The 25,062-nt window shown below is 42.0% G+C and overlaps 2 protein-coding genes and 1 long non-coding RNA gene across 4 annotated transcripts in view; 1 reads left to right on the top strand and 2 right to left on the bottom strand.

Annotated features, from left to right (window-relative positions):
- Positions 1-13,342: 13,342 nt before the first annotated feature.
- LOC139022723 (uncharacterized) lies at positions 13,343-14,403 on the top strand. Its single transcript, XR_011473760.1, has 3 exons — positions 13,343-13,514; positions 13,685-13,764; positions 14,032-14,403. It is a non-coding gene; the product is annotated as an uncharacterized lncRNA (long non-coding RNA).
- A 553-nt stretch (positions 14,404-14,956) lies between these two features.
- On the bottom strand, positions 14,957-19,509 carry LOC111981839 (tripartite motif-containing protein 16-like protein). 2 transcript variants are annotated; one of them, XM_024013314.2, is made up of 7 exons: positions 18,920-19,509; positions 18,213-18,308; positions 17,370-17,603; positions 16,972-17,131; positions 16,823-16,849; positions 16,632-16,694; positions 14,957-16,536 (listed from the first exon to the last, which is right to left on the bottom strand). In XM_024013314.2, the coding sequence occupies exons 1-7, from the start codon at positions 19,238-19,240 to the stop codon at positions 16,019-16,021; spliced, it is 1,419 nt and encodes a 472-aa protein (XP_023869082.1). In that variant the 5' UTR covers positions 19,241-19,509; the 3' UTR covers positions 14,957-16,018. The 2 variants fall into 2 exon arrangements, with proteins under 2 accessions (XP_023869082.1, XP_023869073.1); XM_024013305.2 differs by having other exon boundaries at positions 16,823-16,867; positions 18,920-19,508.
- A 1,122-nt stretch (positions 19,510-20,631) lies between these two features.
- The window catches only part of pkp2 (plakophilin 2), a 13,819-nt gene continuing 9,388 nt past the window's right edge, over positions 20,632-25,062 (bottom strand). Inside the window, exons 7-13 of the mRNA XM_070433686.1 lie at positions 23,445-23,562; positions 22,959-23,120; positions 22,467-22,643; positions 22,083-22,236; positions 21,666-21,858; positions 21,276-21,363; positions 20,632-21,172 (exon numbers count right to left, since the gene is read on the bottom strand). Of these exons, the coding sequence (XP_070289787.1) occupies positions 21,116-21,172; positions 21,276-21,363; positions 21,666-21,858; positions 22,083-22,236; positions 22,467-22,643; positions 22,959-23,120; positions 23,445-23,562 (949 nt within the window). The 3' untranslated portion in view covers positions 20,632-21,115. The remainder of the gene's footprint in view (positions 21,173-21,275; positions 21,364-21,665; positions 21,859-22,082; positions 22,237-22,466; positions 22,644-22,958; positions 23,121-23,444; positions 23,563-25,062) is intronic.

Here is a 25,062-nt window from a genome sequence, read left to right as displayed (position 1 = left end):
CTGTAAACTCTGAGACTGGTAACTAGATTGAGGGACGTAGAAAGCAATTGTCATTCTAGAGTAGTATGAGCATTAATCATGAGCACTGCGTGTGGTGCTGATCAGGCAGAATCCCTAATCACTTCTCTCGCTACCCTCATTTCCGCTCATCCAGCCCACTCCCTATACATGCGTAAGCAGAGAAAGAGAGGGTGTGGGAGTATGCTGTGGTGATTAAGAGCACTTGGAGGAAATCAATATATTACACAGGACAATACATATATAAAAAATAAAAAAAAACTGGGGGAATAATATTTACTTTTAAAAAATGTTTTACATTTTATTTTTTTAAACGAACAACAACTTACAGACACACACAAACCTTCAGGAATTAAAATGCTCCATGTTCTGACCTTCATGCCTAACCAGATGAAGCCTCTAGGATCTTTGACAGATGTTTGTCTACAGCTTTCAGTATTTAGTCAATGTTGCAAAATAACGGACTACTCGAGACTTAAATACCTCTTATCAATTACCTGGTCATTTTAAATTACGCCAGTRTTTCAATCAAATAAAATTGTATTTGTCACATACTTCGTAAAAAACAGTTGTAGACTAACAGTGAAATGCATACTTGAAGTTTCTTCCCAACAATGCAGAGAGAAAGAAAATAGCTAGATAATAGAAATGTAATAACACGTAATAGTAAAAGTAATAATAAATACACAATGAGTAACGATAACTTGTCTATGTACACAAGGTACCATTACGGAGTCGATCTGCAGGGGTAAGTGRATTGGCTATGATGTCATTATGGTACAAAGTCCATGATCAGCGCTTTCATTTGGAAACTAGGCTCGGATTTGGATTACGACATTGGATGATGTTTTATCCTGTTTGCCATTATAGAAGATCCCAATGGCAATATGCAATACCATCTGTTGGCTATTACAGTATTGTTGCACGTTAATACTGTGYGTGGATTTAGTATTTCATTTGATTTATTTAGTGGATTTAGTATCTACTGTTGGTTGACACAAGGACAGACGTGGTATATAACAGTTCACTAAAGCCAGATACAGAAATAGAGTAACTCTAAAGCAAATCCACAGTGCCAGAAATCCATGGATATGTTAAAATATTTTTGCTATTTATATACATGGTACACCACAAGTGATAAACAAATTAAAAAATAAGATATTCAAGTTGTGGCTTGTGAGACTCCCTGAGAATTTTATATGGTATATGAAATTACTTTAAGCTTGTCCATTAACTTGATTTGTGACTGAAATGTCCTGCCTTTGTGACTCCCATTTTGGAGGAGAGACAGATGAGAGACGGAAGAGTCACTGACCTACTCTATTCACACAAACAAGAAAGAGTCTGTGTAAGTCACTGACCTACTCTACTGACAAAAACAAGATAGCGTGTGTAAATCAAACCTTATTTTATCAACTATTCTGTATAGGATAGCTTGCTTTGTACGATAGTTTCAATATCGTGTTTTTGTGATGTGTGTGTGTGTGTGTGTGTGTGTGTGTGTGTGTGTGTGTGTGTGTGTGTGTGTGTGTGTGTGTGTGTGTGTGTGTGTGTGTGTGTGTGTGTGTGTGTGTGTGTGTGTGTGTGTGTGTGTGTGTGTGTGTGTGTGTGTGTGTGTGTGTGTGTGTGTGTGTGTGTGTGTGTGTGTGTGTGTAAATCACTGTGCTCGGAAAGAGCTGGACTGAAAAGAAYGGATGTGGGGAGGACACACTGATTCATAGTATAATCGACAATCTGTGGTCAAGCCCGCCGGGAAGAAACGGTGACCTCAACAAGATGATATGGTGTTTAAAAACACTTTCAAACCCCCTCTCAAAAAGGTTCTCGACAAAGAACAAAAACTTTCGCATACTTAGCGGTTGCCAAGGCACGGCCTCACAATGTTTGTTACATCATAGAGGGTGTTACTACATTCCATACATTCTTAAGAGATCAGAGGGATATTTTGGCATGTAATATGGGCTCCACCTCATGAAGCTGATATATGGAACCATTCTCCACAGCGCTGGGGTGAGTGCTGCATAGTACAGGTCTCAATGGCTTCATTATCTTCCAGAGTCCTTCTCTGCATGAACGTACTTCAGTGGATGATAATTCCCTCTATTGCAGAACACCACTAACAATGAGATGCAGTGTGGGGGATTAGGAAAAGAGACAAGACACTGCAAATTGACTCTGCATGCCTTGGCTTTAATTGCTGGTTGCCTTTCAAAAGATCCCAAAAATACAATTTTTATTATGTTAGAGAGTTGAATAACAACTACAAAGCAGGGGWGGAAAAAGTACCCAACTGTCATACTTCAGTAAAAGTAAACATACCTTAATAGAAAATGACCCAGTAAAATACTACTTGAGTAGTAGCATTCTAAAAGTATTTGGTTTTAAATATACTTAAAGCATCAAAAGTAAGTGTACAGTAATTACGATAATATACTTAAGTATCAAAAGTAAAAGTAGAAATCATTTCAAATTCCTTATATTAAGCAAACTTGACGGCACCATTTTCTTGTTTTTTTATTTATTTACAGATAGCTAGGAGTACACTCCAACACTCAGATATKATTTACAAACAAAGCATGTGTGTTTAGTGAGTCTGCCAGATCAGAGGCAGTAGGGATGACCAGGGATGTTCTCTTGAGAAGTGCGTGAATTGGACAATTTTTCTGTCCTGCTAAGCATTCAAAATGTATCAAGTACTTTTGGGTGTCAGGGYAAATGTATAGAGTAAAAAGTACATTATTTTATTTTGGAATGTAGTGCAGTAAAAGTAAAAGTTGTAAAAAATATAAATAGTAAAGTACAGATACCCACAAAAACTACTTACGTATTACTTTAAAAAATGTTTACACCACTGCTACAAAGACAGTGCTCCACCCAAGCAAACTAGATARCCACTAGATACTTGACTGAAAACATCTGGCGCTTATTTAATGTAGACATCTTGAGGGAGTGCCAGTTATGACAAGTTGTTGACCTTAGAGATGTGAAGTAATGCTTCAACATAATGGTTGTGTTTACATCACTTCTCGCATAGTCAAGTCAAGCACATGTTCATGGAATGCTTTCAGTCATGTAATGGATATAGACACAGTAGGCTACTGCACAACATTAACTAGCCAAACACAAAGACTGCTCTTCACCTTCCAAAAGTTCTTAGAACATCCAAATTGGAGCATCAAATGAACACATTCATTGTGGTATCAGTAACAAGTCAAATGAGAGTTYACTTTAAAGTATAACTTGAGCATGATATCAAAGGTTTGGTGTTATAGGTATGTAGATACTAGAAAAGTGCCTGCAAGAGCATTTGATTTATTTTGTACCTTACTAGGCAAGTCCTTTTAGAAACGATTCTTATTTTCAATGATGACTTAGGAACAGTGGGTTTACTGCCTTGTTCAGGGGCAGAACGACAGATTTTTACCTTGTCAGCTCAGGGATTCAATCTTGCAACCTTTCGGTTACTAGTCCAACACTCTAACCACTAGGCTACCTGCCGCACCAATGGGGATGTGACTGAATAAACGTAAAGGTCCCGAGTGTGCTCATGCAGTTGGTGAGGTAACGTTGTCGGCTAATTGTATTAGATTACATCAGTCAATACAGATCAATCCATTTAGAGCTATGTGGAATGATTACAGGGGTTAGACATTAACCTCAAGGAACATATGTCTGTAGCCTAAATAATGTATCACTTTCTGAGGAATGATAAAACAAGATAACACCTTATTTGATTGGAAGAATGATAGGTGGTGATAAAGTAATTAGCCCACCCTAAAGTTTACCAAAATGAGTTGTGTTGTTTTGCTTTGTAAAACGGTTCAAGGCACAGATGCTGATGTTAAGTGGCAGTGTATATTATTGTTGCAACATTGCCCTCTGTAGGAAATATTTAGGAATGCCTGATATCTAGGAATGCCTGACTAGAAAAATATCATTGTGTCAGTTCTGCATGTCACATTTCTATGTCCAGATCTCCAAACTAAAAGGAAGTTTCATAATCTTTTTAAAGGAATACTGTATTAGCTGTATGACTGTTTCTGTTGATGCTCCAGCTTGGTCTTTTGAAGTGAATTTGAACAAATAAATAAAGCGAAGCCAGTTTAGAAAGGAAAGCCGAGTGTGGTGGCACCAAATCAAACTTTGTCACATGCGCCGAATATAACAAGTGTAGACCTTACCGTGAAATGCTTACTTACAAGCCCTTAACCAACAGTACAGTTCAAGAAGAGTTAGGAAAGTATTTACCAAATAAACTAAAGTAAAAAATAAGAAGTAACACAATAACATAACAATAACGAGGCTATATACAGGGGTACCGGTACCAAGTCACTGTGCGGGGGTACAGGTTAGTTAGGTAATTGGTACATAGGGGTGAAGTGACTATGCATAGATAAAAAACAGCGAGTAGCAGCAGTGTAGAAAACAAATGGTGGCCATTTGATTAATTGTTCAGCAGTCTTATGGCTTGGGGGTAGAAGCTGTTAAGGAGCCTTTTGGTCCTATACTTGGCGCTCCGGTACGCTTGCCATGCGATAGCTGAGAAAACAGTCTATGACTTYGGTGACTGGAGTCTCTGGCAATTTAATGGGCTTTCCTCTGACACCGGCTATTACAGTTGAAGTCGGAAGTTTACATACACTTATGTTGGAGTCATTAAAACTAGTTTTTCAACCACTCCACAAATTTCTTGTTTTGGCAAGTCGGTTAGGACATCTACTTTGTGCATGACACAAGTAATTTTTCCAACAATTGTTTACAGACAGATTATTTCACTTATAATTCACTGTATCACAATTCCAGTGCGTCAGAAGTTTACATACACTAAGTTGACTGTGCCTTTAAACAGCTTGGAAATTTCCAGAAAACAATGTCATGGCTTTAGAAGCTTCTGAGAAGGCTAATTTGATATCATTTGAGTCAATTGGAGGTGTATCTGTGGATGTATTTCAAGGCCTACCTTCAAACTCATTGCCTCTTTGCTTGACATCATGGGAAAATCTAAAGAAATCAGCTAAGACCTCATAAAAAAACACTGTAGACCTCCACAAGTCTGGTTCATCCTTGGGAGCAATTTCCAAACACCTGAAGGTACCACTTTCATCTGTACAAACAATAGTACGCAAGTATCAACCACCATGGACCACGCAGCCGTCATACCGCTCAGAAAGGAGACGCGTTCTGTCTCCTAGAGCAACAGCAAAGGACTTGTGAAGATGCTGAGGAAACAGGTACAAGAGTATCTATATCCACATTAAAACAAGTCCTATATCGACATAACCTGAAAGGCCGCTCAGCAAGGAAGAAGCCCACTGCTCCAAAACCGCAATAAAAAAGCAGACCACGGTTTGCAACTCGCACATGGGGACAAAGATCGTTACAGTTTGGAGAAATGTCCTCTGGTCTGATGAAAAAAATAGAACTGTTTGGCCATAATGACCATCGTTATGTTTGGAGGAAAAGGGGAAGCTTGCAAGCCGAAGAACACCATCCCAACCGTGAAGCACGGGGTGGCGCATCATGTTGTGGGGTGCTTTGCTGCAGGAGGGGCTGTGCACTTCACAAAATAGATGGCATCATGAGGATGGACAATGATGTGGATTATATTGAAGCAACATCAAGACATTCAGTCAGGAAGTTGAAGCTTGGTCAGCAAATGGGTCTTCCAAAAATGGACAAAAACCCCAAGCATACTTCCAAAGTTTGTGGCAAATGGCTTAAGGACAACAAAGTCAAGGTATTGGAGTGGCCATCACAAAGCGACCTCAATCCTATAGAAAATTTGTGGGCAGACTGAAAAGCATGTGCGAGCAAGGAGGCCTACAAACCTGACTTCAGTTACACAAGCTCTGTTAGGAGGAATGGGCCAAATTCACCAAAATCTATTGTGGGAAGCTTGTGGAAGGCTACCCGAAACGTTTGACCCAAGTTAAACAATTTAAAGGCAAGTGCTACCAAATACGAATGATATGATGTAACACTTCTGCACCCAGCTGGGAATTGTGAAGAGAAAGTAAATAGCTGAAATAAAGTTGCAGATTCTCCCGCTTCTACTACATTATTCTGACATTTTCACATTTCTTAAAAAATAAGGTGGATCCGTAACTGACTAAAACAGGGAAATTTTTACTTGGATTAAATGTCAGGAATTGTGAAACTGAGTATAAATGTATTTGGCTGAGGTGTATGTGAACTTCTGACTTCAACTGTATATAGGTCCTGGATGGTAGGAAGCTTGTAGCTTTGTACTGGGCCGTACGCACTACCCTCTGTAGCGCCTTACGGTCAGATGCCGAGCAGTTGCCATACCAGGCGGTGATGCAACCGGTCAGGATGCTCTCGATGGTGCAGCTGTAGAACTTTTTGAGGATCTGGGGACCCATGCCAAATCTTTTTAGTCTCCTGGGGGGGAAAACGTTTTGTCTTGCCRTCTTCACGACTGTCTTGGTGTGTTTGGACCATGATAATTCGTTGGTAATSTGGACACCAAGGAACTTGAAACTCTCGACCCACTCTATTATAGCCCCATTGATGTTAATGGGGGCCTTTTTGGCCAGCCCTTTAATGTAGTCCACGATCAGCTCCTTTGTCTTGCTCACATTGAGGGAGAGGTTATTGTCCTGGCATCACACTGCCAGTTCTCTGACCTCCTCCCTATAGGCTGTCTCATCGTTGTCGGTGATCAGGCATACAACTGTTGTGTCGTCAACAAACTTAATGATGGTGTTGGAGTCTTGTTTGACCACGCAGTCGTGGGTGAACAGGAAGTACAGGATGGGATTAAGTGCGCACCTCTGAGGGGCCCCAGTGTTGAGGATCAGCGTGGCAGACGTTTTGTTGCCTACCCTTACCATCTGGAGACGGCCCGTCAGRAAGTCCAGMATCCAGTTGCAGAGAGAGGTGTTTAGTCCCAGGGTCCTTAYCTTAGTGATGAGCTTTGAGGGCACTATGGTGTTGAACACTGAYCTGTAGTCAATGAACAGCATTCTCACATAAGTGTTCCTTTTGTCCAGGTGGGAAAGGCAGTGTGGAATGCGATTGAGATTGCGTKATCTGTGGATCTGTTGGGGCGGTATGCGAATTGGAGGGGGTGTAGGGCAGTGGTTCCCAAACTTTTTATAGTTCCGTACCCCTTCAAACATTCAACCTCCAGCTGCATACCCCCTCTAGCACCAGGGTCAGCGCACTCTCAAATTTTGTTTTTTTGCCATCATTGTAAGCCTGCCATGCGATACATTTACTAAACATAAGAATGAGTGGGAGTTTTTGTCACAACCCGGCTRGTGGGAAGTGACAAAGAGCTCTTATAGGACCAGAGCACAAATCATTATATAATAATAATCAATAATTTTGCTCTTTATTTAACCATCTTACATATAAAACCTTATTTGTTAATCGAAAATTGTGAATAACTCACCACAGGTTAATGAYAAGGCTGTGCTTGAAAGGATGCACATAACTCTGCAATGTAGAGTTGTATTGGAGAGAGTCTCAGTCTTAAATCATTTTTCACACACAGTCTGTGCCTGTATTTAGTTTTCATGCTAGTGAGGGCCGAGAATCCACTCTCACATAGGTACGTGGTTGCAAAGGGCATCAGTGTCTTAACAGCGCGATTTGCCAAGGCAGGATACTCTGAGCCCAGCCCAATCCAGAAATCTGGCAGTYGCTTCTGATTAAATTAAATTTTCTCAGAACCGCTTGTTGCAATTGTGATGAGGCTCTCTTGTTCAGATATCAGAAAGTACTTGCGCACCCAACTCACTCAGGTGCTTCGCTATATCACATTTGACATTGTCCGTAAGCTTGAGTTAATTTGCACACAAAAAATCACACAATGATGGAAACACCTGTGTGTTGTCCTTGTTAATGCAGACAGAGAAGAGCTCCAACTTCTTAATCATAGCCTCAATTTTTTCCCGCACATTGAATATAGTTGCGGGGAGTCCCTATAATCCTAGATTCAGATCATTCAGGCGAGAAAAAACATCACCCAGATAGGCCAGTCGTTTGAGAAACTCGTCATCATGCAAGCGTTCAGACAAGTGAAATGATGGTCAGTAAAGAAAACTTTAAGCTCGTCTCTCAATTTTTTTTAAACGTGTCAATACTTTGTCCCTTGATAACCAGCGCACTTCTGTATATTGTAAAAGCGTTATATGGTCGCTGCCCATATCATTGCATAATGTAGAAAATACACCAGAGTTCAGGAGCCTTGCTTTAAGAAAGTTAACCATTTTTACTGTAGTGTCCAAAACGTCTTTCAAGCTGTCAGGCTTTCCCTTGGCAGCAAGAGCCTCTCGGTGGATGCTGCAGTGTACCCAAGTGGCGTCAGGAGCAACTGCTTGCACGCGCATTACCACTCCACTATGTCTCCCTGTCATGGCTTTTGCGCCATCAGTACAGATACCAACACATCTTGACCACCAAAGTCCATTTAATGTCACATAGCTAGCTGTCCAGTACTTTAAAAATATCCTCTCCTTTTTTCCTGGTTTCCAGAAGAGGATGGCTTCCTTAATTGACCCCCCATAAACGTAACAGACATATACCAGGAGCTGTGCCAGGCCTGCCAGCTGTAATGCATAGAATTCACTGGCTTGAATGCAAAGCAGTAATTGTTTCAAAACATCTCCTGCCATGTCACTGATGCGTCGTGAAACAGTGTTGTTCGATGAAGGCATTGTCTGTATAGTTTCTTTGGCCTTTTCCCCCAGCATTGTCCCAGCCATATCCACGGCAGCAGGAAGAATTAAGTCCTCCACAATACTATGGGGCTTGCCTGTCCTAGCCACTCGGTAGCTCACCATATAAGATGCTTATAGCCCCTTGTTATTAATGGTATCTGTTGCGTTTAAACATGTCTTACTACTCAAAAATCGTCTTAATTCTCGCTCAAAAAACTCCTGACTTATTTTTCAAATTGACGTTTCTAAATGTCTGCGCAAGATTGATGGTTTCATCGAGTTGTGAGATAGTACTTTGGCACATATAACACACTATGGCTGAGGAAAGGCACTACTCCCAATATAAGTGAACTCCAAATCAATTAAGTTTTCATCATATTTGTGCCTCTTCGATGGTCCAACGTCCCTGTCTCTTGTTCGGTGCTTTCCCAGGTAAGGGGGCAGTAGCTCTTCAGCTGCATCAGATTCCCAACTGTCTGTGTCCATYCTAGCTGGGCTAACAACAAATGTAGAATTACTGATTCTAACATTGGATGTGCTCGTGGAAGCAGAACAACTTGTGTCGTCGACAGGTGCAGGTGTAGTAGTGTTGGTAGTAGCAGTACTACCAGTAGAGCTGGTATGTGTCTCTATGTGTAACGGGTGTTCTCCTCCTCTTCGTCTGAAGAGGAGGAGTAGGGATTGGACCAAAGCGCAGCGTTGTGATATGACATAATGAATTTATTAAACAAGACGAAAAACGAACTACKCTTGATAATTAACAAAATAACAAAACGACGTAGACAGACCTGGACATGAGAACTTACATACAACGAAGAACGCACGAACAGGTACAGACTACAAACAAACCGAAACAGTCCCGTGTGGCGCGACAAACACAGACACAGGAGACAACCACCCACAACAAACAATGTGAAACAACCTACCTTAATATGGTTCTCAATCAGAGGAAACGTAAACCACCTGCCTCTAATTGAGAACCATATCAGGTAACCCATTAACCAACATAGATACACATAACATAGAATGCCCACCCCAACTCACGCCCTGACCGACTAAACARATACAAAACAACAGAAAACAGGTCAGGAACGTGACACTATGGATGCGGGCATACATTTTTTTTAACCATTTATCAATTTTCGAGCAAACAGAATGAGCAGCAGCTACGTTTGGCTACATACCGTTAGTGGAATTTCCGCGAGAGAGTAACGGTTAATGTGATTGGATGTTACTTATTTGACTTGCCTACCTGTATTTGACATTGTGTTGTTATTTCGCTGAACACTAGATGGTTTAATTTTATTTTTGGCAGTGAAACAAGGCTACTCAGGRGAGAAAAAAACCTCACCCAAAAGTATAGACCCYTTGTAAAATATAAATGGACTGTTTGAAAATGTTAAGAATACATTTTTTTTTTTAAATATATGTTTTTATGTGAATCACAATTTTATTTGGCGTACCCCTGATGGCATTGTGCGTACCTCTGGGGGTACGTGTACCCCAGTTTGGGAATACCTGGTCTAGGGTATCCGGGAGGATGCTGTTGATGTGAGCCATGACCAGCCTTTCAAGCACTTCATGGCTACCGACGTGAGTGCTACGGGGCGGTAATCATTTAGGCAGGTTACCTTCGCTTCTTTGGGCGCAGGGACTATGGTGGTCTGCTTGAAACATGTAGGTATTACAGACTCAGTCAGGGAGAGGTTGAAAATGTCAGTGAAGACACTTGCCAGTTGGTCCACACATGCTTTGAGTGCACGTCCTGGTAATCCAATCCAATCTTAATCCTGTATTGATGCTTTGCTTGTTTGATGGTTCGTCTGAGGGCATAGCGGGATTTCTTATAAGCGTCCGGATTAGTGTCCCACTCCTTGAAAGCGGCAGCTCTAGCCTTTAGCTTGATGCGGATGTTGCCTGTAATCCATGGCTTCTGGTTGGGGTACGTACGGTCACTGTGGGGACGACGTTGTCGATGCACTTATTGATGAAGCCGATGACTGAGGTGGTATACTCCTCAATGCCATTGGATGAATCCCAAAACATATTCCAGTCTGTGCTAGCAAAACAGTCCTGTAGCGTAGCATCCGCATCATCCAACCACTTCCATATTGAGCGAGCCACTGGTACTTCCTGCTTTAMTTTTTTCTTGTAAACAGGAGGATAGAATTATGGTCAGATTTGCCAAATGGAGGGCGTGGTAGAGCTTTGTATGCATCTCTGTGTGTGGAGTAAAGGTGGTCTAGAGTTTTTTCCCTCTGGTTGCACATGTGACATGCTGGTKAAAATTTGGAAAAACTGATTTAAGTTTGCCTGCATTAAAGTCCCCGGCCACTAGGAGCGCTGCTTCTGGATGAGCATTTTATTGTTTGCTTATGGCCTTATAGAGTTGGTTGAGTGCGGTCTTAGTGCCAGCATCGGACTGTGGTGGTAAATAGARGGCTACGAATAATATAGATGAGAACTCTTGGTAGATAGTGTGGTCTACAGCTTATCCTAAGGTACTCTACCTCAGGCGAACAATACCTCGAGACTTCTTTAGTATTACACATTGCGCACCAGCTGTTACATAGAGAATATTGCATCAATTGGATTCGCACTCTACTTATATGCCGTCCATGTAAACTGACCAGTTCTACACATGCTACCTCGATGCCGGATGTCACGCGTGCATGTGCTGGTGTCTCTTGTTGCTATAACTAGCTGTTACTCGCTATGCTTGCTGTTTTCTGATATCCCAGGGTTCTGTGTTTCTTCATTCAGGGGATTTGGTATAGCATATCGTGCTCACTACCTGTAGTTATTTGATCATCTTTATATGACGCTTCACTCTGGCAGTGAGCTACCCTGAAGGAGCAGAGCCCAATGCCAAGACAATGCATTGTACTTTTTTCTAATATATAATTAAATGGTTAAACGGACACATGGTGTTTCCWTTCTGAACTAGGCCTTACTGACACACATTAAATCAAGTTGACATACAGTATTTGAGAGAAGTGTTTGTCTTATCAAGGATTTATTTTTTTACTGTAGCAGACCTATTTCAGTATATAGATGGAATATAATCTCTTCCACACAGGCAATGTGGAAGGTGTCCTGGGATACCCATGGGACTTCAGCATTGGTCCCCAGGTAGGAAGGACTGGCCACATAACATATAAAGATGAATGTGTATTTGTATGTGTATGTGTGTACAAATGTAACGCCTGTCGTCAGAAAGGAGTGGACCAAAGCGCAGCGTGGTAAGTGTTCATGATTTTATTTATTATCAAAAAACACTCAAACAAAGTAACAAAACAAAAGCGAACAGTTCTGTCAGGTAACAGAGACTAAACAGAAAATAACTACCCACAAAACACAGGTGGGAAATAGGCTACCTAAGTATGATCCCAATCAGAGACAAAGACAGCTGCCTCTGATTGGGAACCACACTCGGCCAAAAACAAAGAAATAGGAAACATAGAATGCCCACCCTATTCACACCCTGACCTAACCAAATAGAGAAATAAAACGTCTCTCTAAGGTCTGGGCGTGACAACAAAGTTTCAAGTTTTCCACCTGGTCCATCCCCAAAGACAGGCCCATGCGAAGAGAACTTTTACAGCTGCAGACATCTACTCCAGAAAACTGCATCAGGGAGCAGATAGCAGTATGTATTTTTACATTTTAATATAGGTTTAGAGAAGTAGACTAAAACATTCAGGCAACAAGTCAAGTACTGTCATATTATAACAAACTATAGGTTTAGTTTCTATACATTGTTCTTCTGCTTTCAATACCTAAACCGAGTGTGTGTGAAAGACAGCCAGGCAACACAGGCATGAATACTCCAGGTATGACCCTTAAACACAATCAGTTTGGGAGTAGGAAAGTGTCAAGTCATGCCAAAGTGACTGTGGTGCTGGCCTACTGTGATGATGATGATTAAGATGGTGATGGTGATGGAGAGGATGAGGATGATGATGGAGATGATGATGGAAACGATAGTGATGTTGACTGCGGCGCTGTGCCATAGTGCCTCAGGCAGTGTGCGGATCACAGATGTCCAGCTGCAGGGTCTGTTAGTGAGGCTGGGGAACTCCTCCCAGAGAGAGCAGGACATCGGGGGGTTCCGTCTCCAGCAGGACGTCCCATCGCAGAGTTCCGCTTCCCTCGCAGAACACTCCTCCAGCCAGCTAGCTCTGTTACGGCAGGCCTGTGATGAAAACACAGACATTAATCCTTCGGTGAACATTGGTATAGGTTGTCATAGTGTGTCATCTTTTGTTTACAAAAAAACAATAAATGTCCTGCAAGTCTCTCTATATGTTAGTACTTGTATGTTAGCATTGAATGTGCTGTATACATAACATATGATGATCTGCATACTCTGGTGGGTGGCTAGGCCATAGCATGGTACACACCTGCACGCTGTACTGGGATAAAGCCACACCAGGCCTGGGCTGAGCATCATGAAAACGTGGAGAGCTGCAGAGAGGACACTTTGTCCTGTGAAGAGGAAAGCATCCCTGCTACAGAGATCAACTGCCCTGACAACACACCCTTTCTTCTGATTAAAAGGTCATTTGTGTATTCAAATGAAACATTCAAGTCATGCTCTGTTGAGGTACCATTAGAATAAGAATTGATTGAAGCATCACATAAAGTGATACTATTTATTTAATGCTAGTGGTTTAATTTTCCTACAGGAAGAAGCATGTGTTTAGGGTGTGCCACAGTCCGTAGTCCCAGAACCCTTCATCCTTCCGGCTTCCCCTCTGCTAGACTTCCGGGCCCAGCCGCAGAGCAACCCTGCAAGGCCACACACCGGTACAGACCTCCATAGTTAAAGTCAGAACTCTTACTCCGTCATTGAATTTAATTCCTTTTTTTTCTGATTCCTTAATTGAATTTAGAACGCGTGACATATTGAACTTGAGAGATAAGTGTATCATAGTATGGTTCTCAAAGTCAAACTATGTGTGTACCATCACATGCAGCCGGAGTCCAGGCCAGAAGACCTGCCACCCTACGTTCCCAGCGGACTGGAGTGGGGGGAGGGCCTGTTCAATCAGCAGGGGTATGTAAATATTACACATGCTATTTTTTTTGCTGCTGACACTGAACAATGTAACCGGTAATTTTGTGGATAGAGAAACTATATGATTCAGTAGGGGACAATTCAAAGTCAGTGTTAGTAACATCCCACTGGGCACAGATATAAATTCAATGTTTATTTAACTGAAATGAAGTGGAAACAATGTTTATTTAACCAGTGTGTGCCGAGTGGGATGACCATTACCCAGAGTACAGTAAACATATGGTTTCTGTGTGTGTTGTGTGTCAGCCCTGTGTAGGAGGAATGATGTTCCTTGGCCCTCAGCCCCCCTGCGCCTCCCCCCTCCAGCAGTACCGCACTGCAGCTACACTCCACACCACAACAGGGTTATCACTGCTTAGATGCATGAAAGTCAAGAGGTAGCTACTGCTGCACAGGCACATGACTCTCCAAGGACTACAGACATGAGACTGAAACCACCTTGGGCAAGCAGCAGAAACAGAGCCCCACTCTAATCTTCATCTGTCCTCCTACAGTTTCATTAGATCTATTTTACAGAAGATCCGCTGTACTGTCAGCTTTGGCATCTATTGGTTGCCTGTTGGTTGCCTGTTTAAATACATTGTACATGGTTAAATGGTCACAAATGTCAACATTACTCAATTGGATAAATGAAAAAATATATATATATATATTTCTTTTTTTAAATAGGCAGGTTGCAAGTTGGGATGTATTTTATTTTCCTCCAGGTCAAAGAGGTGTAAGAAATTCAAATGTATTATTCTCAGTAAAAGGTCTTACTAAAACCTGTTCTTTATCGAAAAGCATTCCATGTAATTTAAAAAGAGAGTCAACTGACAAGGTCAAGGTGCTTCTACATCTGCATTGCTTGCTGTTTGGGGTTTTAGGCTGGGTTTCTGTATAGCACTTTGTGACATCTGCTGATGTAAAAAGGGCTTTATAAATACATTTGATTAATTGATTGAACCAAACCAAGACAAAAACACAGGGGATGGAACAGGGTCGAGGGGAAGCACTACAACAGTGTAAGTGGATCTAGAGCTGTTCCCCACCACATCAATCATCCAAATTCCATCTCCTGGTTTTTCTCACGTAACAAAACAACAACTCCCCAATACTAACTCTAACCCCCCTCTCAGGAACTTAGTTTTGTTCTTTATTTTATCAAGTTAGAAATGATACTACAAACAAAAATGATTTATTTTATTTATTGTAATCTTTAAAACAATGGCCCCACCTCTCCCCGTTAGTAAAGCTGGAATCAAACATTGTAGATAAAGAGCGGCTTCGCAGCGGGACTCCTAAATGAAGGGTCAACTCCCTTCATCCAGGTCACGATCTTAAGCAAATCAACTTCCTCCAACTTTCCCAAGTGATTGGTCTTATATTTCCTTCCTATTTGTCACTGGGGCCGAGCTCCCTGCCATCCAGGATCTCTATACCAGGCGGTGTCAGAGGAATGCCCTAAACATTTTCAAAGACTCCAGCCACCCATGTCATAGACTGTTCTCTCTGCTACCACACAACAAGAGGTACAGGAGTGCCAAGTCTGGGACCAAAGGGCACCTGAACAGCTTCTACCCCGAAGCCATAAGACTGCTGAACAATTAATCAAATGGCTACCCGGACTATTTTCATTGACCCCCTTGTGCATAGCACACTGGCTCTCACTGGACTCTACCCACACACTCACACATACTACACTGACACTCCAACACACACACGCATATTGATGCCACACACTCACACAGACACACTTTCACACTCTTCGCATACACTGCTGCTACTCTGTTTATTATCTATCCTGATTGCCTAGTCACTTTTACCCTTCCCTACATATACATATTACCTCGTACCCCTGCATATTGAGGCAGTTTTTTTCTTTATTTTACCTTTATTTAACTAGGCAAGTCAGTTAAGAACAAATTCTTATTTTCAATGACGGCCTAGGAACAGTGGGTTAACTGCCTTGTTCAGGGGCAGAATGACAGATTTGTACCTTGTCAGCTCGGGGATTCGATCTTGCAACCTTTCGGTTACTAGTCCAACACTAACTACTAGGCTACAGGTACTCCTTGTATATAACCTCATCATTTTATTGTCTTACTGTTTCCTTAATTTTTTTCCTACTTTTTAACTAGGTATTGTTGGGAAAGGGCTCGTAAGTAAGCACAGTAAAGCCTACACCTGTTGTATTCGGCGCATTTGAGAAATACAATTTGATTTGAAATACACTTGATTCTATGACGTTCAGTCAACACAGAGCCACAGATGATCCACAACCAGGACCAACCCAAAACCCAGCACAGAGGTCATCAGTGAATGTGGTCTGGACTCTGTGGAGGAGGGTCATTGTATCCGAGACGCTGTAGAAGGCCAGAGTCCCTGCCCTGCTGTCCAGATACACTCCTACTCTGGTGGAGCAGGGGACAGGGATATCAGTCCTATTCTTATTGTGCCAATAGGAACAACTCGAGTTGCGACACACCAAACTCCAGGACTGATCATTGGAACCAAAGCAACATTCCAATCCGCCTTTCCTGCTGATGCTTCTGTATGTGATGGCTACCTCACATTCCCCCCTCCTATCCACCTCACAGTAGTGGGTTCCAGACAGATCCTCTTTACACAACACCTGGTAGTGGTCTGTGAATCTGTCTGGATGGTCAGAATAAGACAGAGCCTTGTCACTCCATGACACTTCTCTATTGCACTCAGACAGACGCAGGTGTTGATATGCCGAGTTGGGATCCAACGTGAGATGGCAGTAGTCTAAGAAAGTGAAAAAATTTAATGAAGGTGAAATATGCATTCGTGATAAGGTCTGTGTGTGTGTGTGTGTGTGTGTGTGTGACGGTATTACTTACTCTCCAAGAACTCCACTCTGGTCTTGGGCTCATGATGAAAATGTACTTCAGCAGCACCCATTACTATATAGAGTAGGGAGATACATTGAGTAATCCATGTTTAATTAAGAAGCATTCAATACAAATATATACGAAATTAAACCAAGATGAAATATTCACTCATTGTGTGTGTGTGTGTGTGTATTACTCACATTCTGGTCTTGGGCTGAGGACATAGACTTCGGAGACAGCCGTTACTATATTGTATATATGCAGACAAATGGATGTATTCATTTATAATCAACGCATTTAACAGAAAGTAAAAATATTTGGTTATCTTCACTATATCTGTAACACTTACCTTTTCCAGGTATCTGGACCATTTCCTCCTTCATTACATCCTCCAGTCGCTCCATCATTCCAGAGATGGAGCTCTTCACTTCCTCAAAGGAGAAGTGTTGGTTGGCAGTGATATAGGGTAAGAGCTCAGATCCAGGAGCCACACAAAGAGACTGGAATGTCTACAGCGAGCGAGAGAGAGAGAGGGAGGAAGAATAGACAATAAGAAAATATGCAGAATTCTGGAGCTCAGAGGTTATATGTTGTGTAGTAGTAAGGAATCCTGGGTCATGTTCGATGGGCACAAACGGGGAACATATTATGAAACAAAAATAAACATTCTTATTGAACAAGCTCAGGTAGTTTCGTGCCTAGCTCTGAACACCACCCTGCCACTGTGGATAGAAAGAGTGATGTCACCTTGAGGAAATTAATGTTATCCTCTGTTTGTGCGAGCTGCTCCAGCTCCTTGTCTCTCCTCTTCAGCTCAGCTATCTCCTGCTCCATTCGCACCAGGAGTCCTTCAGTCTGGCTTACTGACGCCCTCTGGTGGGCGCTGATCAGCTCCTTCACCTCCCAGCGCCTTCTCTCAATGGAGCGGATCAGCTCAGCAAAGACCAGCTCACAGTGCTCCACTGCTGCCTGTGCTGAAAGCTGTTACGAGAGAAGAAGAGAGAAGGGAGGGTGGCCATTTTAACCAGCACATTCACTCTGCACTCACCTAGACCCATAGATAGATAACTCCTCTTTGCATTGTGTCATTATAGCATCTGTGACAGCATGGCCAGCGCAATTGAGGCGGTCTCCATTTTGACATAGTACATTTTCTTCCTCACAATTGGCTGATCCCTCCTGATGACCCGGTTGGACATGACTCCAACAAGGTCACCAGGAGGGATCAGCCAATGAAGTTTGAAGTCCCACCCAGATGACTAAATTAAAATGGTAGAAGCCCTCTACATGCTAATATGGCCTTTTGGCCACTAGAGGCCTCTATCATTCTCTATGCCTAGACCCCAGACAACCGGTCTGTTCCCTATAGTGTGTCCCAGTCCTATTAGGCTCCTCCCTGGTTTTAGTTTAGGATGGCCTTTTGGCCACTAGAGGCCTCTATCATTCTCTATGCCTAGACCCCAGACAATCGGTCTGTTCCCTATAGTGCGTCCCAGTGGTATTAGGCTCCTCCCTGGTTTTAGTTTAGAAATAGTACTCAACTTTTTGCAAAATAAATGTACATACTCTAAATGGTTAATAAATACTCACTGAAAGGGACATCAACGCCTGTCTTATGTCCTGCATCTCCTTCTCTCTCACACAGATTGTCAGCCCGACTTGCTGCCGTTTCTCCCTCAACTGCCCCTGTAGAGAATAACATTTTCAAATGATTACCAAAATGACAACAGTTTTCATAATCGARCAAGTTATGTTTTTGAGTGGGGAAATAGTTATTGAACTACACTTGTCATATGGCAAAAACATGATTATGCTAAACAAATCAGTTAGACTAAATTAAATGATAAATGAGTGCCTTCAAGACAAAAAGGTTACGATAGTTCAGAGTTCATGTCTCTGCAGTGTATGTAAATGAGTGACCTTTGACTTTTGAGGATTCGGTCTGGATGTTCTGGCCCATCCTGCTGTTTACTATAATCTACTCCATCCTTTGTTTGTTTTAAAGTGATTTTGTTGTGACAGCCTATTTTGTATAACAGAGTTGGTTTTTGACTCTATCATCAGTCAATTTGAAAGCAGAATAGAGAATTTACAAATAAGAACCTAATTGTGGATTATGTGATACTGAACCCAGAGTGTGTGTGACTGGAACAGCTCAACTTTGGAGTTGGCTGGAATACACCCGAATACACACRTGCTCTTCCAGTTTCTGGCAAAACAGTCAGCAATAATGAAGCTGATCTCTAAATATAATACATTATAGATGGCAGTATAATGTTCCAGATCCTTAGGCCTACCTGTTTCTCCTTCCTCTCTGCTGCTGCGGCTGAGTCATCACGATCATACTTCACATCRTCAGGTCCAAAGAAACAAGAAGCAGAGGGAACCGTTTTGAAATCTGTCTTCAATTTCTCTACCAACTCAGCCAGCAGAATGTTTCTGTTCAGAGCAGGTCTTGGGGTGAAGGTTTGTCGGCACTGGGGGCAGCTGTGAATTCCCTTTTGGTCATCAAGACTCCAATATCCCTTGATACAGCCTTTACAGTAGCTGTGTCCACAGGGAATAGTCACTGGATCCTTCAGTAGATCCAGGCAGATCGAACAATTGATCGAGTCCATGGCCTCAACTATTCTGGTGCACACACCAACCAACTGAGCAAAACAGTATCAGAGTCCCAAGTGGTGAATGCCGAGGAGTCGAAGAGAAGGGCTATCACATGCGCTGCTGTTACGTGAGAAGTGTTTACACTTCCTGTTTGGGTTGGGTCGTGGGTAATCTCGGAAATCCCAGACGTGTCCGCTATGCCGGAACATTGAGGGGTTCGATTCATCCCGTCCGGGCGCCCGTGTAGGCGTGTTTCGTTTCGGCTGAAAGTTTATTGCATTCGATTTGGAACCGGGCTGCCTCCCGGGCGTGAACCAGGTGCCCCGTTTAAAGGCCAGGGCGAAATCGGCTCAAAACAAAATTGACGTAGGCCTAATTAAGCACGTATAGTAGCTAATAACTACGATTCTGTGTTTACTCATGAAAAATAGATTGTTTTTGATAAATGTGCATGTCATCCCAATGAAAACTAGTTAGAAAATTCTAACATTTTATGGATAAATTMTTTATGTTTGTGGACGATGCCTTGTTGACAAAATGACCGAGTGGTGCAGATTACTATTCAATTCGAGAAGGGAGCGCCTCCCTCCCCGTTTTCGCCCAATGACGTGACGCGGTTCAGCATAATCGAATCTGCCCATTGGTAACATTGTGGCAGGCAACCCGTATGTATAGAGTAGTTCGTGAGTGTCTTTGCCGTTGTCATGTATGTATAGCGCGAGGCCCTGATTTGTCCCTTACATCCATCCACTCAATGACAATCATGGAAAACATAAGTAGTCTGGCTAAGAGCCAAAAATAGAAATGAGAAGTCCTCTTTAGGCCTAAATGMATCTGACGTTTGCCGGGGATGACATACAAGCGCAGCCGATCAACGTTCCAGCTAGCCATAGAGATGCAGTTGAAAGGTGGACGGGTGTATAAAGTGCTGCGTCTTTGCTGTCAAGACTACCACCACAAAATAATCATTCAACCTTAATGATTAAACCATAATTGTTTTTTCTTTTAAGCAAAGTAGTAAAACATTGTAGTAACAAAACGATTCAACACCTACCTACCCATGCAGTTCCCAAGTAATCGAGAGTGCATTGTGTAGGCTAACAAATATGTATATACAAATATTTACTCTAAAACTGGAGCACATCTATCAACTTCAGATTTCTAAAATATTTTGTGGCTTTTAGGCATTTTTTTCAGCACTCTGCAACCCTCTAGTTTATAGTGATTATTTGCATTACAAACGGAGATATCAAACCAGGGGTTCTTTCAGCAGGACGCAACATTGTTACATTCAGATAGAAATCTGCTATGTAGAACAAACTTGACCTGTGACATGTAGAATAAGAAACCATGTCTATCTGCGACGTTCGTGGTACTGTTTTTGATTGACCCCCCAAAATGTGAATCCATGATTGTGGACCTTTTTAATAGACCTACAGGTAGTAATTTAATATTGTTTACAACCCCAACTATGTTAACATCAAAACTATATTTTACAACTTCAGTTATGATATTCACTCATAACATACAGTAGATAATGTTATCCTTATCTTGTCTTCCACTTTATGCTGATTCATTTTCTTCCTCAAAATCCTTCCTTCAAATGGAATTCAAGTCATTGCTGATCCTCCATCAGTTTTGTTTTTAATCWTTTRTMTTTTTTTCCATTGMAGAGAACTTGGTCTGCTACCAAGAGCTTGCAGCAATTGTTGTTACTGGAACAGACACACACACACGTAAATGTAACACCTCACACAGTGGAGAAGTCGACACACAAAACAAGTATTTTATAAAGCAGTGAATTGAGTAATCCAAGTCCATACAGAAGAAAAACTACACTACTGCCTCAATCAGCACAATGCTTTGTGATCGACCGCTTAGTCCCGTATTTAATGTACAGCCTTTGATGTCCTGCTGTTGACGAAGTCTGCTTTCCTATATCCAGCCTACCAAATGATGAGAGGAAAAGCAACACAGATTAATTAAAAACTATTGTCACCACACCAAATGTTTCTTATCCTTTGAGGTTATACTGTGTAGGGGCCTTACCTTCCTATAGGCCCTGTGGAGCTCTGAGTGGCTCCACATACTGTGTAGTAGGATGCAGGCTGCCTGGCCAGCCCTGGTGGGACCAAACCTAAAGGGACACAAGGTTACTGTCATTGGACATAAAAGGAACAGTATAAAGCAAGGGAAGAGGTTAAACAGATTCAAATAAATTCCCTCCAATCCAACTCACAATGTTCAGGAATAATACAGTGCATTTTAAGGCCATCTACAGTCTTTGCATAGCATCAACCAACAGTGCCACATCGACTGTGCAGTTGGGCATCAGATTGCTACGTGCAGTATATCATGATGTGGTTAGTTGACATGTTAAATCCAGGCAATGTAGTCAGCCTGGAACGCAGCCATGGTCTTCAGAAGCTACCCACTGACCCGTTGTCCTTTGCGCTGATGTTGATGATCTTGGGCAGCGCCCCGTGGTTGACGATGGCCCTGACGTGCTGCGTTTCATCCTGGCTCAGGTTGATGAGGATGTGGCACAGGGACACAGTCACCTCTGTAGGCAGGTCTGRGCTCGTGTCCGAGTTGGGTAACATGACCACCAGCTGTGGCAACACCTGTTTGACTACATTTACATTTAAGTCATTTAGCAGACGCTCTTATCCAGAGCGACTTACAAATTGACTACAGAGAGAATGGAACGCTTTGTGAGAGATTGTTTGATTTTCTACAGTGGCAGGTTTTTATGCTTCTGTGCATTTACATACACTTACAAGTCCAAAGGAAAATACTTTGTGGGACTTATGTAGGACTAAAACATTGCGGTTGATGAGTCAATTCACAGCTCACCAATGTGAGCGTGAAGCTCTCTGTAGCGTGAGATGTTACATAGCAGGGACACAGCAGTCTTCTTCACATCCATCCCTCCTTCCTGGAGCATCTTCATGGCCTGGAGTAAACCATTCTCCCGCTGTACTATGGTGTGGGCGATGGCCTGGGATACCTGCCCATACAGAGCCATGAGCCCAACATCACCAACTGACAGTCAATATAGTAATGCATAATATAGTAGTCATATCAATGTAATACTTACTATACAGTCAAGTCATGACAACATAATAGATGGCTGTATTGTAGTTATTGATTTGCCCATGGGTTTGATTGGAATTCCACACTCCCAGAACAGTACATAGCCCATAGAAATAAGATCATAGATCTGTGATATAGCCTTACCAGGCCGTTCCCAGCTGTGATGTTCTGCAGGGCTCCGATGGCAGTCTCCTGGGTGTAGGGACGGATGCTGCGGGCCATGATTGACAGGTACATGCGCACTGTGATGGCGCTCCACAGCCACTCTATTCCACATGGACTACCCTTCTCCTCCAGCAGAGGGCGCTTTGGTTCAAGACGCTATAGGACCAAAACAACCAGAAAACAGGAGGCCCTTTAATTCAAAGTTAACTCCCAGATACCAGGTTTCACATWKATTTTCAATTAATGTGTATAAGGCTTTTAACAATTACATTTGTCAAAGAAAACCGGGCTTAAAGAGTTAGTTCAAAATGTATGCTTTACCACTTACCAAGGCGGCTTATCCATAACATAGGCATTGCCAATTTACTTTAGTGGTAATAACTTATTTATAACCAGATAGAAACAGTGCATGTCAAGTACATAAGGGCAACAACGATGATAACAGCCACAACAGAGGTGATGGGAGCCCACCTGGATGATTTTGGCACTGCGAGAACCGAAACAGCCGGGGGTCTTGGTCTTTGGATTCAGGTTGAGTCGAGACTCATGGAGCTCGCTGGCGTAGTTCTGTGGAAGTTCCACCTCCATCTGGTAGGAGAGGTTATGTAGGATGCACACACAGTTCTCTGTGGACTGTGAAGGAGAGAAGTGGTTCTGTTCAGGGGACTATGATTTTAATATCAAACATTCTGCAATGTCTATTGTAAAAAATATATAAAAATTGGAGAACAGAGCTGGTTCATGATGTTCTCAATATTTAACACTAAAGGCGTGATTAATAAGTTGTTCTAGAGACATAAATTGATCAAATATAGGCAAAAACAGTCTTATTTCATTTCCCTGTGTCAATATTTATTCCACCTACAAATGTTTAGTAATGCTTGTACGAAATAAAAACAAGTGAACAGTTTGCACAAAAGTTTAGTAAATGTTACTTTAGTCATTCACATGCAGTACCTTGTCATCGGGCTTGTAGTCAGCTATGGTCCCGCGGATGTAGTATACAAGTGAGTCAATAAGGTTCTCACACTGCCGCATGGCTTTTCTCCCTTCTGGACCAGCCGAGCTTATGTTTCTGACAACAACAATGACAGGTTGTCATTATCGCCACTAGGCAGCAACAGCAAAAGCATTCTTTACATTCTAGACATTGGCCAGACTGGCTAAATATCTATCCTAGCTGTTGGCTGGATGAGCCAAATGTTTGTAGCAGAGATATTTGGTGTACTTTAAAAAAAGGTTCTGTTATCTGCAGATAAAGCCATTACAATAGGTCATTGTAATAACATGTCTCTGTGTTGAGAGATAGCAACGTGTTTCAACCACAAAGGAAAACGTAAGCAAATGAGCAACATGAGTTAATCTTTCACTTTAATTTCAACCACTTGTCAATGAGTCAACTGTTCCACTTCCTTTTAGATGAAGTCAAGCAAAAACACATGACAGTTGCCTCAATACACGTGACCAAATGGTAATTATTTATTCCTAAAAATTCTGCAGCCTTTTTGTTAACGTCAAGCCAAATACAGTAACATTAGTGATGACCCAAGGTTATGGCTGTGAGTTGGAGTGTTATGTGTTTTCGTTTTAAAATCAGGCCAAAGACTGAGGAATTCCTCAGAGTTACACAAGTCAATGGTTGCCAGGGCTTGATAGCACCAGCCAATATGGATTCAGAGGTTTCAATTCTACTAGAGCCACTAAGAGGGAGAGGGCTCCATTAATAATTTAGTCCCTGACTGTTTTCAGTTGTATCGGTTGCTAGGCAAAAGCAAAACACTCCTTGTTATACCATGTTGTGTTTGTCAGGTGGTATATCTGTGCCAAACCAATGGCTGTCGGTTCAACAGGAACACGAGGTATGCAGGATATTGTTTCCAGCGCATTGCTGTTCCATCGAGGTGATGCTGCCTAGGCAGAAGTCATCATGCCTGATTTGCCAGGTAGAAAGGAGTAACAGGATGACGATGGCCTTTGAGGAACCTCACAGTTCTCACTCATGGCGAGGAGGCTGTCAGAGATAAATATAATATGCTTGACAAAGCCCTGTGAGATGTAACACTGTGGTGAGAGATGATTGCACATGAACCGACTGGGTCAACGTATAATAATCAGCGCCTTCAGAAAGTATTCACACCCCTTCACTCTTTCCACATTTTGTTGCGTTACAGACTAAATTTAACATGAATTCAATTGAGATTGTCACTGATCTACACACAACACCCCGTAATGTTAAAGTGGACTTTTGTTTTTAGCAGTGTTTACAAAGGAATTCAAATGAAAAGCTGAAATGTCTTGAGTCAATAAGTATTCAACACTTTTAGAGTACAAATGTGCTTAAGTCACATAATAAAGTAGCATCGACTCACTGTGTGCAATAATATTGATTAACATGATTTTTGAAATGACTACACCTTCTCTGTACCCCACACATGCAATTATCTGTATGGTCTTGCAGTTGAACAGAGAATTTTAAAGACTGAACAAAAAAAGACCAGGAAGGTTGTTTTTTGTTGCCAATGCCTCACGAAGAGGCGAAGAGGTAGATGGGTAAAAAAAGACATTGAATATCACT

Source organism: Salvelinus sp. IW2-2015, linkage group LG3, assembly GCF_002910315.2.
Source record: "Salvelinus sp. IW2-2015 linkage group LG3, ASM291031v2, whole genome shotgun sequence".
Taxonomy (NCBI): Eukaryota; Metazoa; Chordata; class Actinopteri; order Salmoniformes; family Salmonidae; genus Salvelinus; species Salvelinus sp. IW2-2015.
Note: the sequence above shows the minus strand (reverse complement) of the source record. Positions and strands in the feature narration are given on the sequence as shown.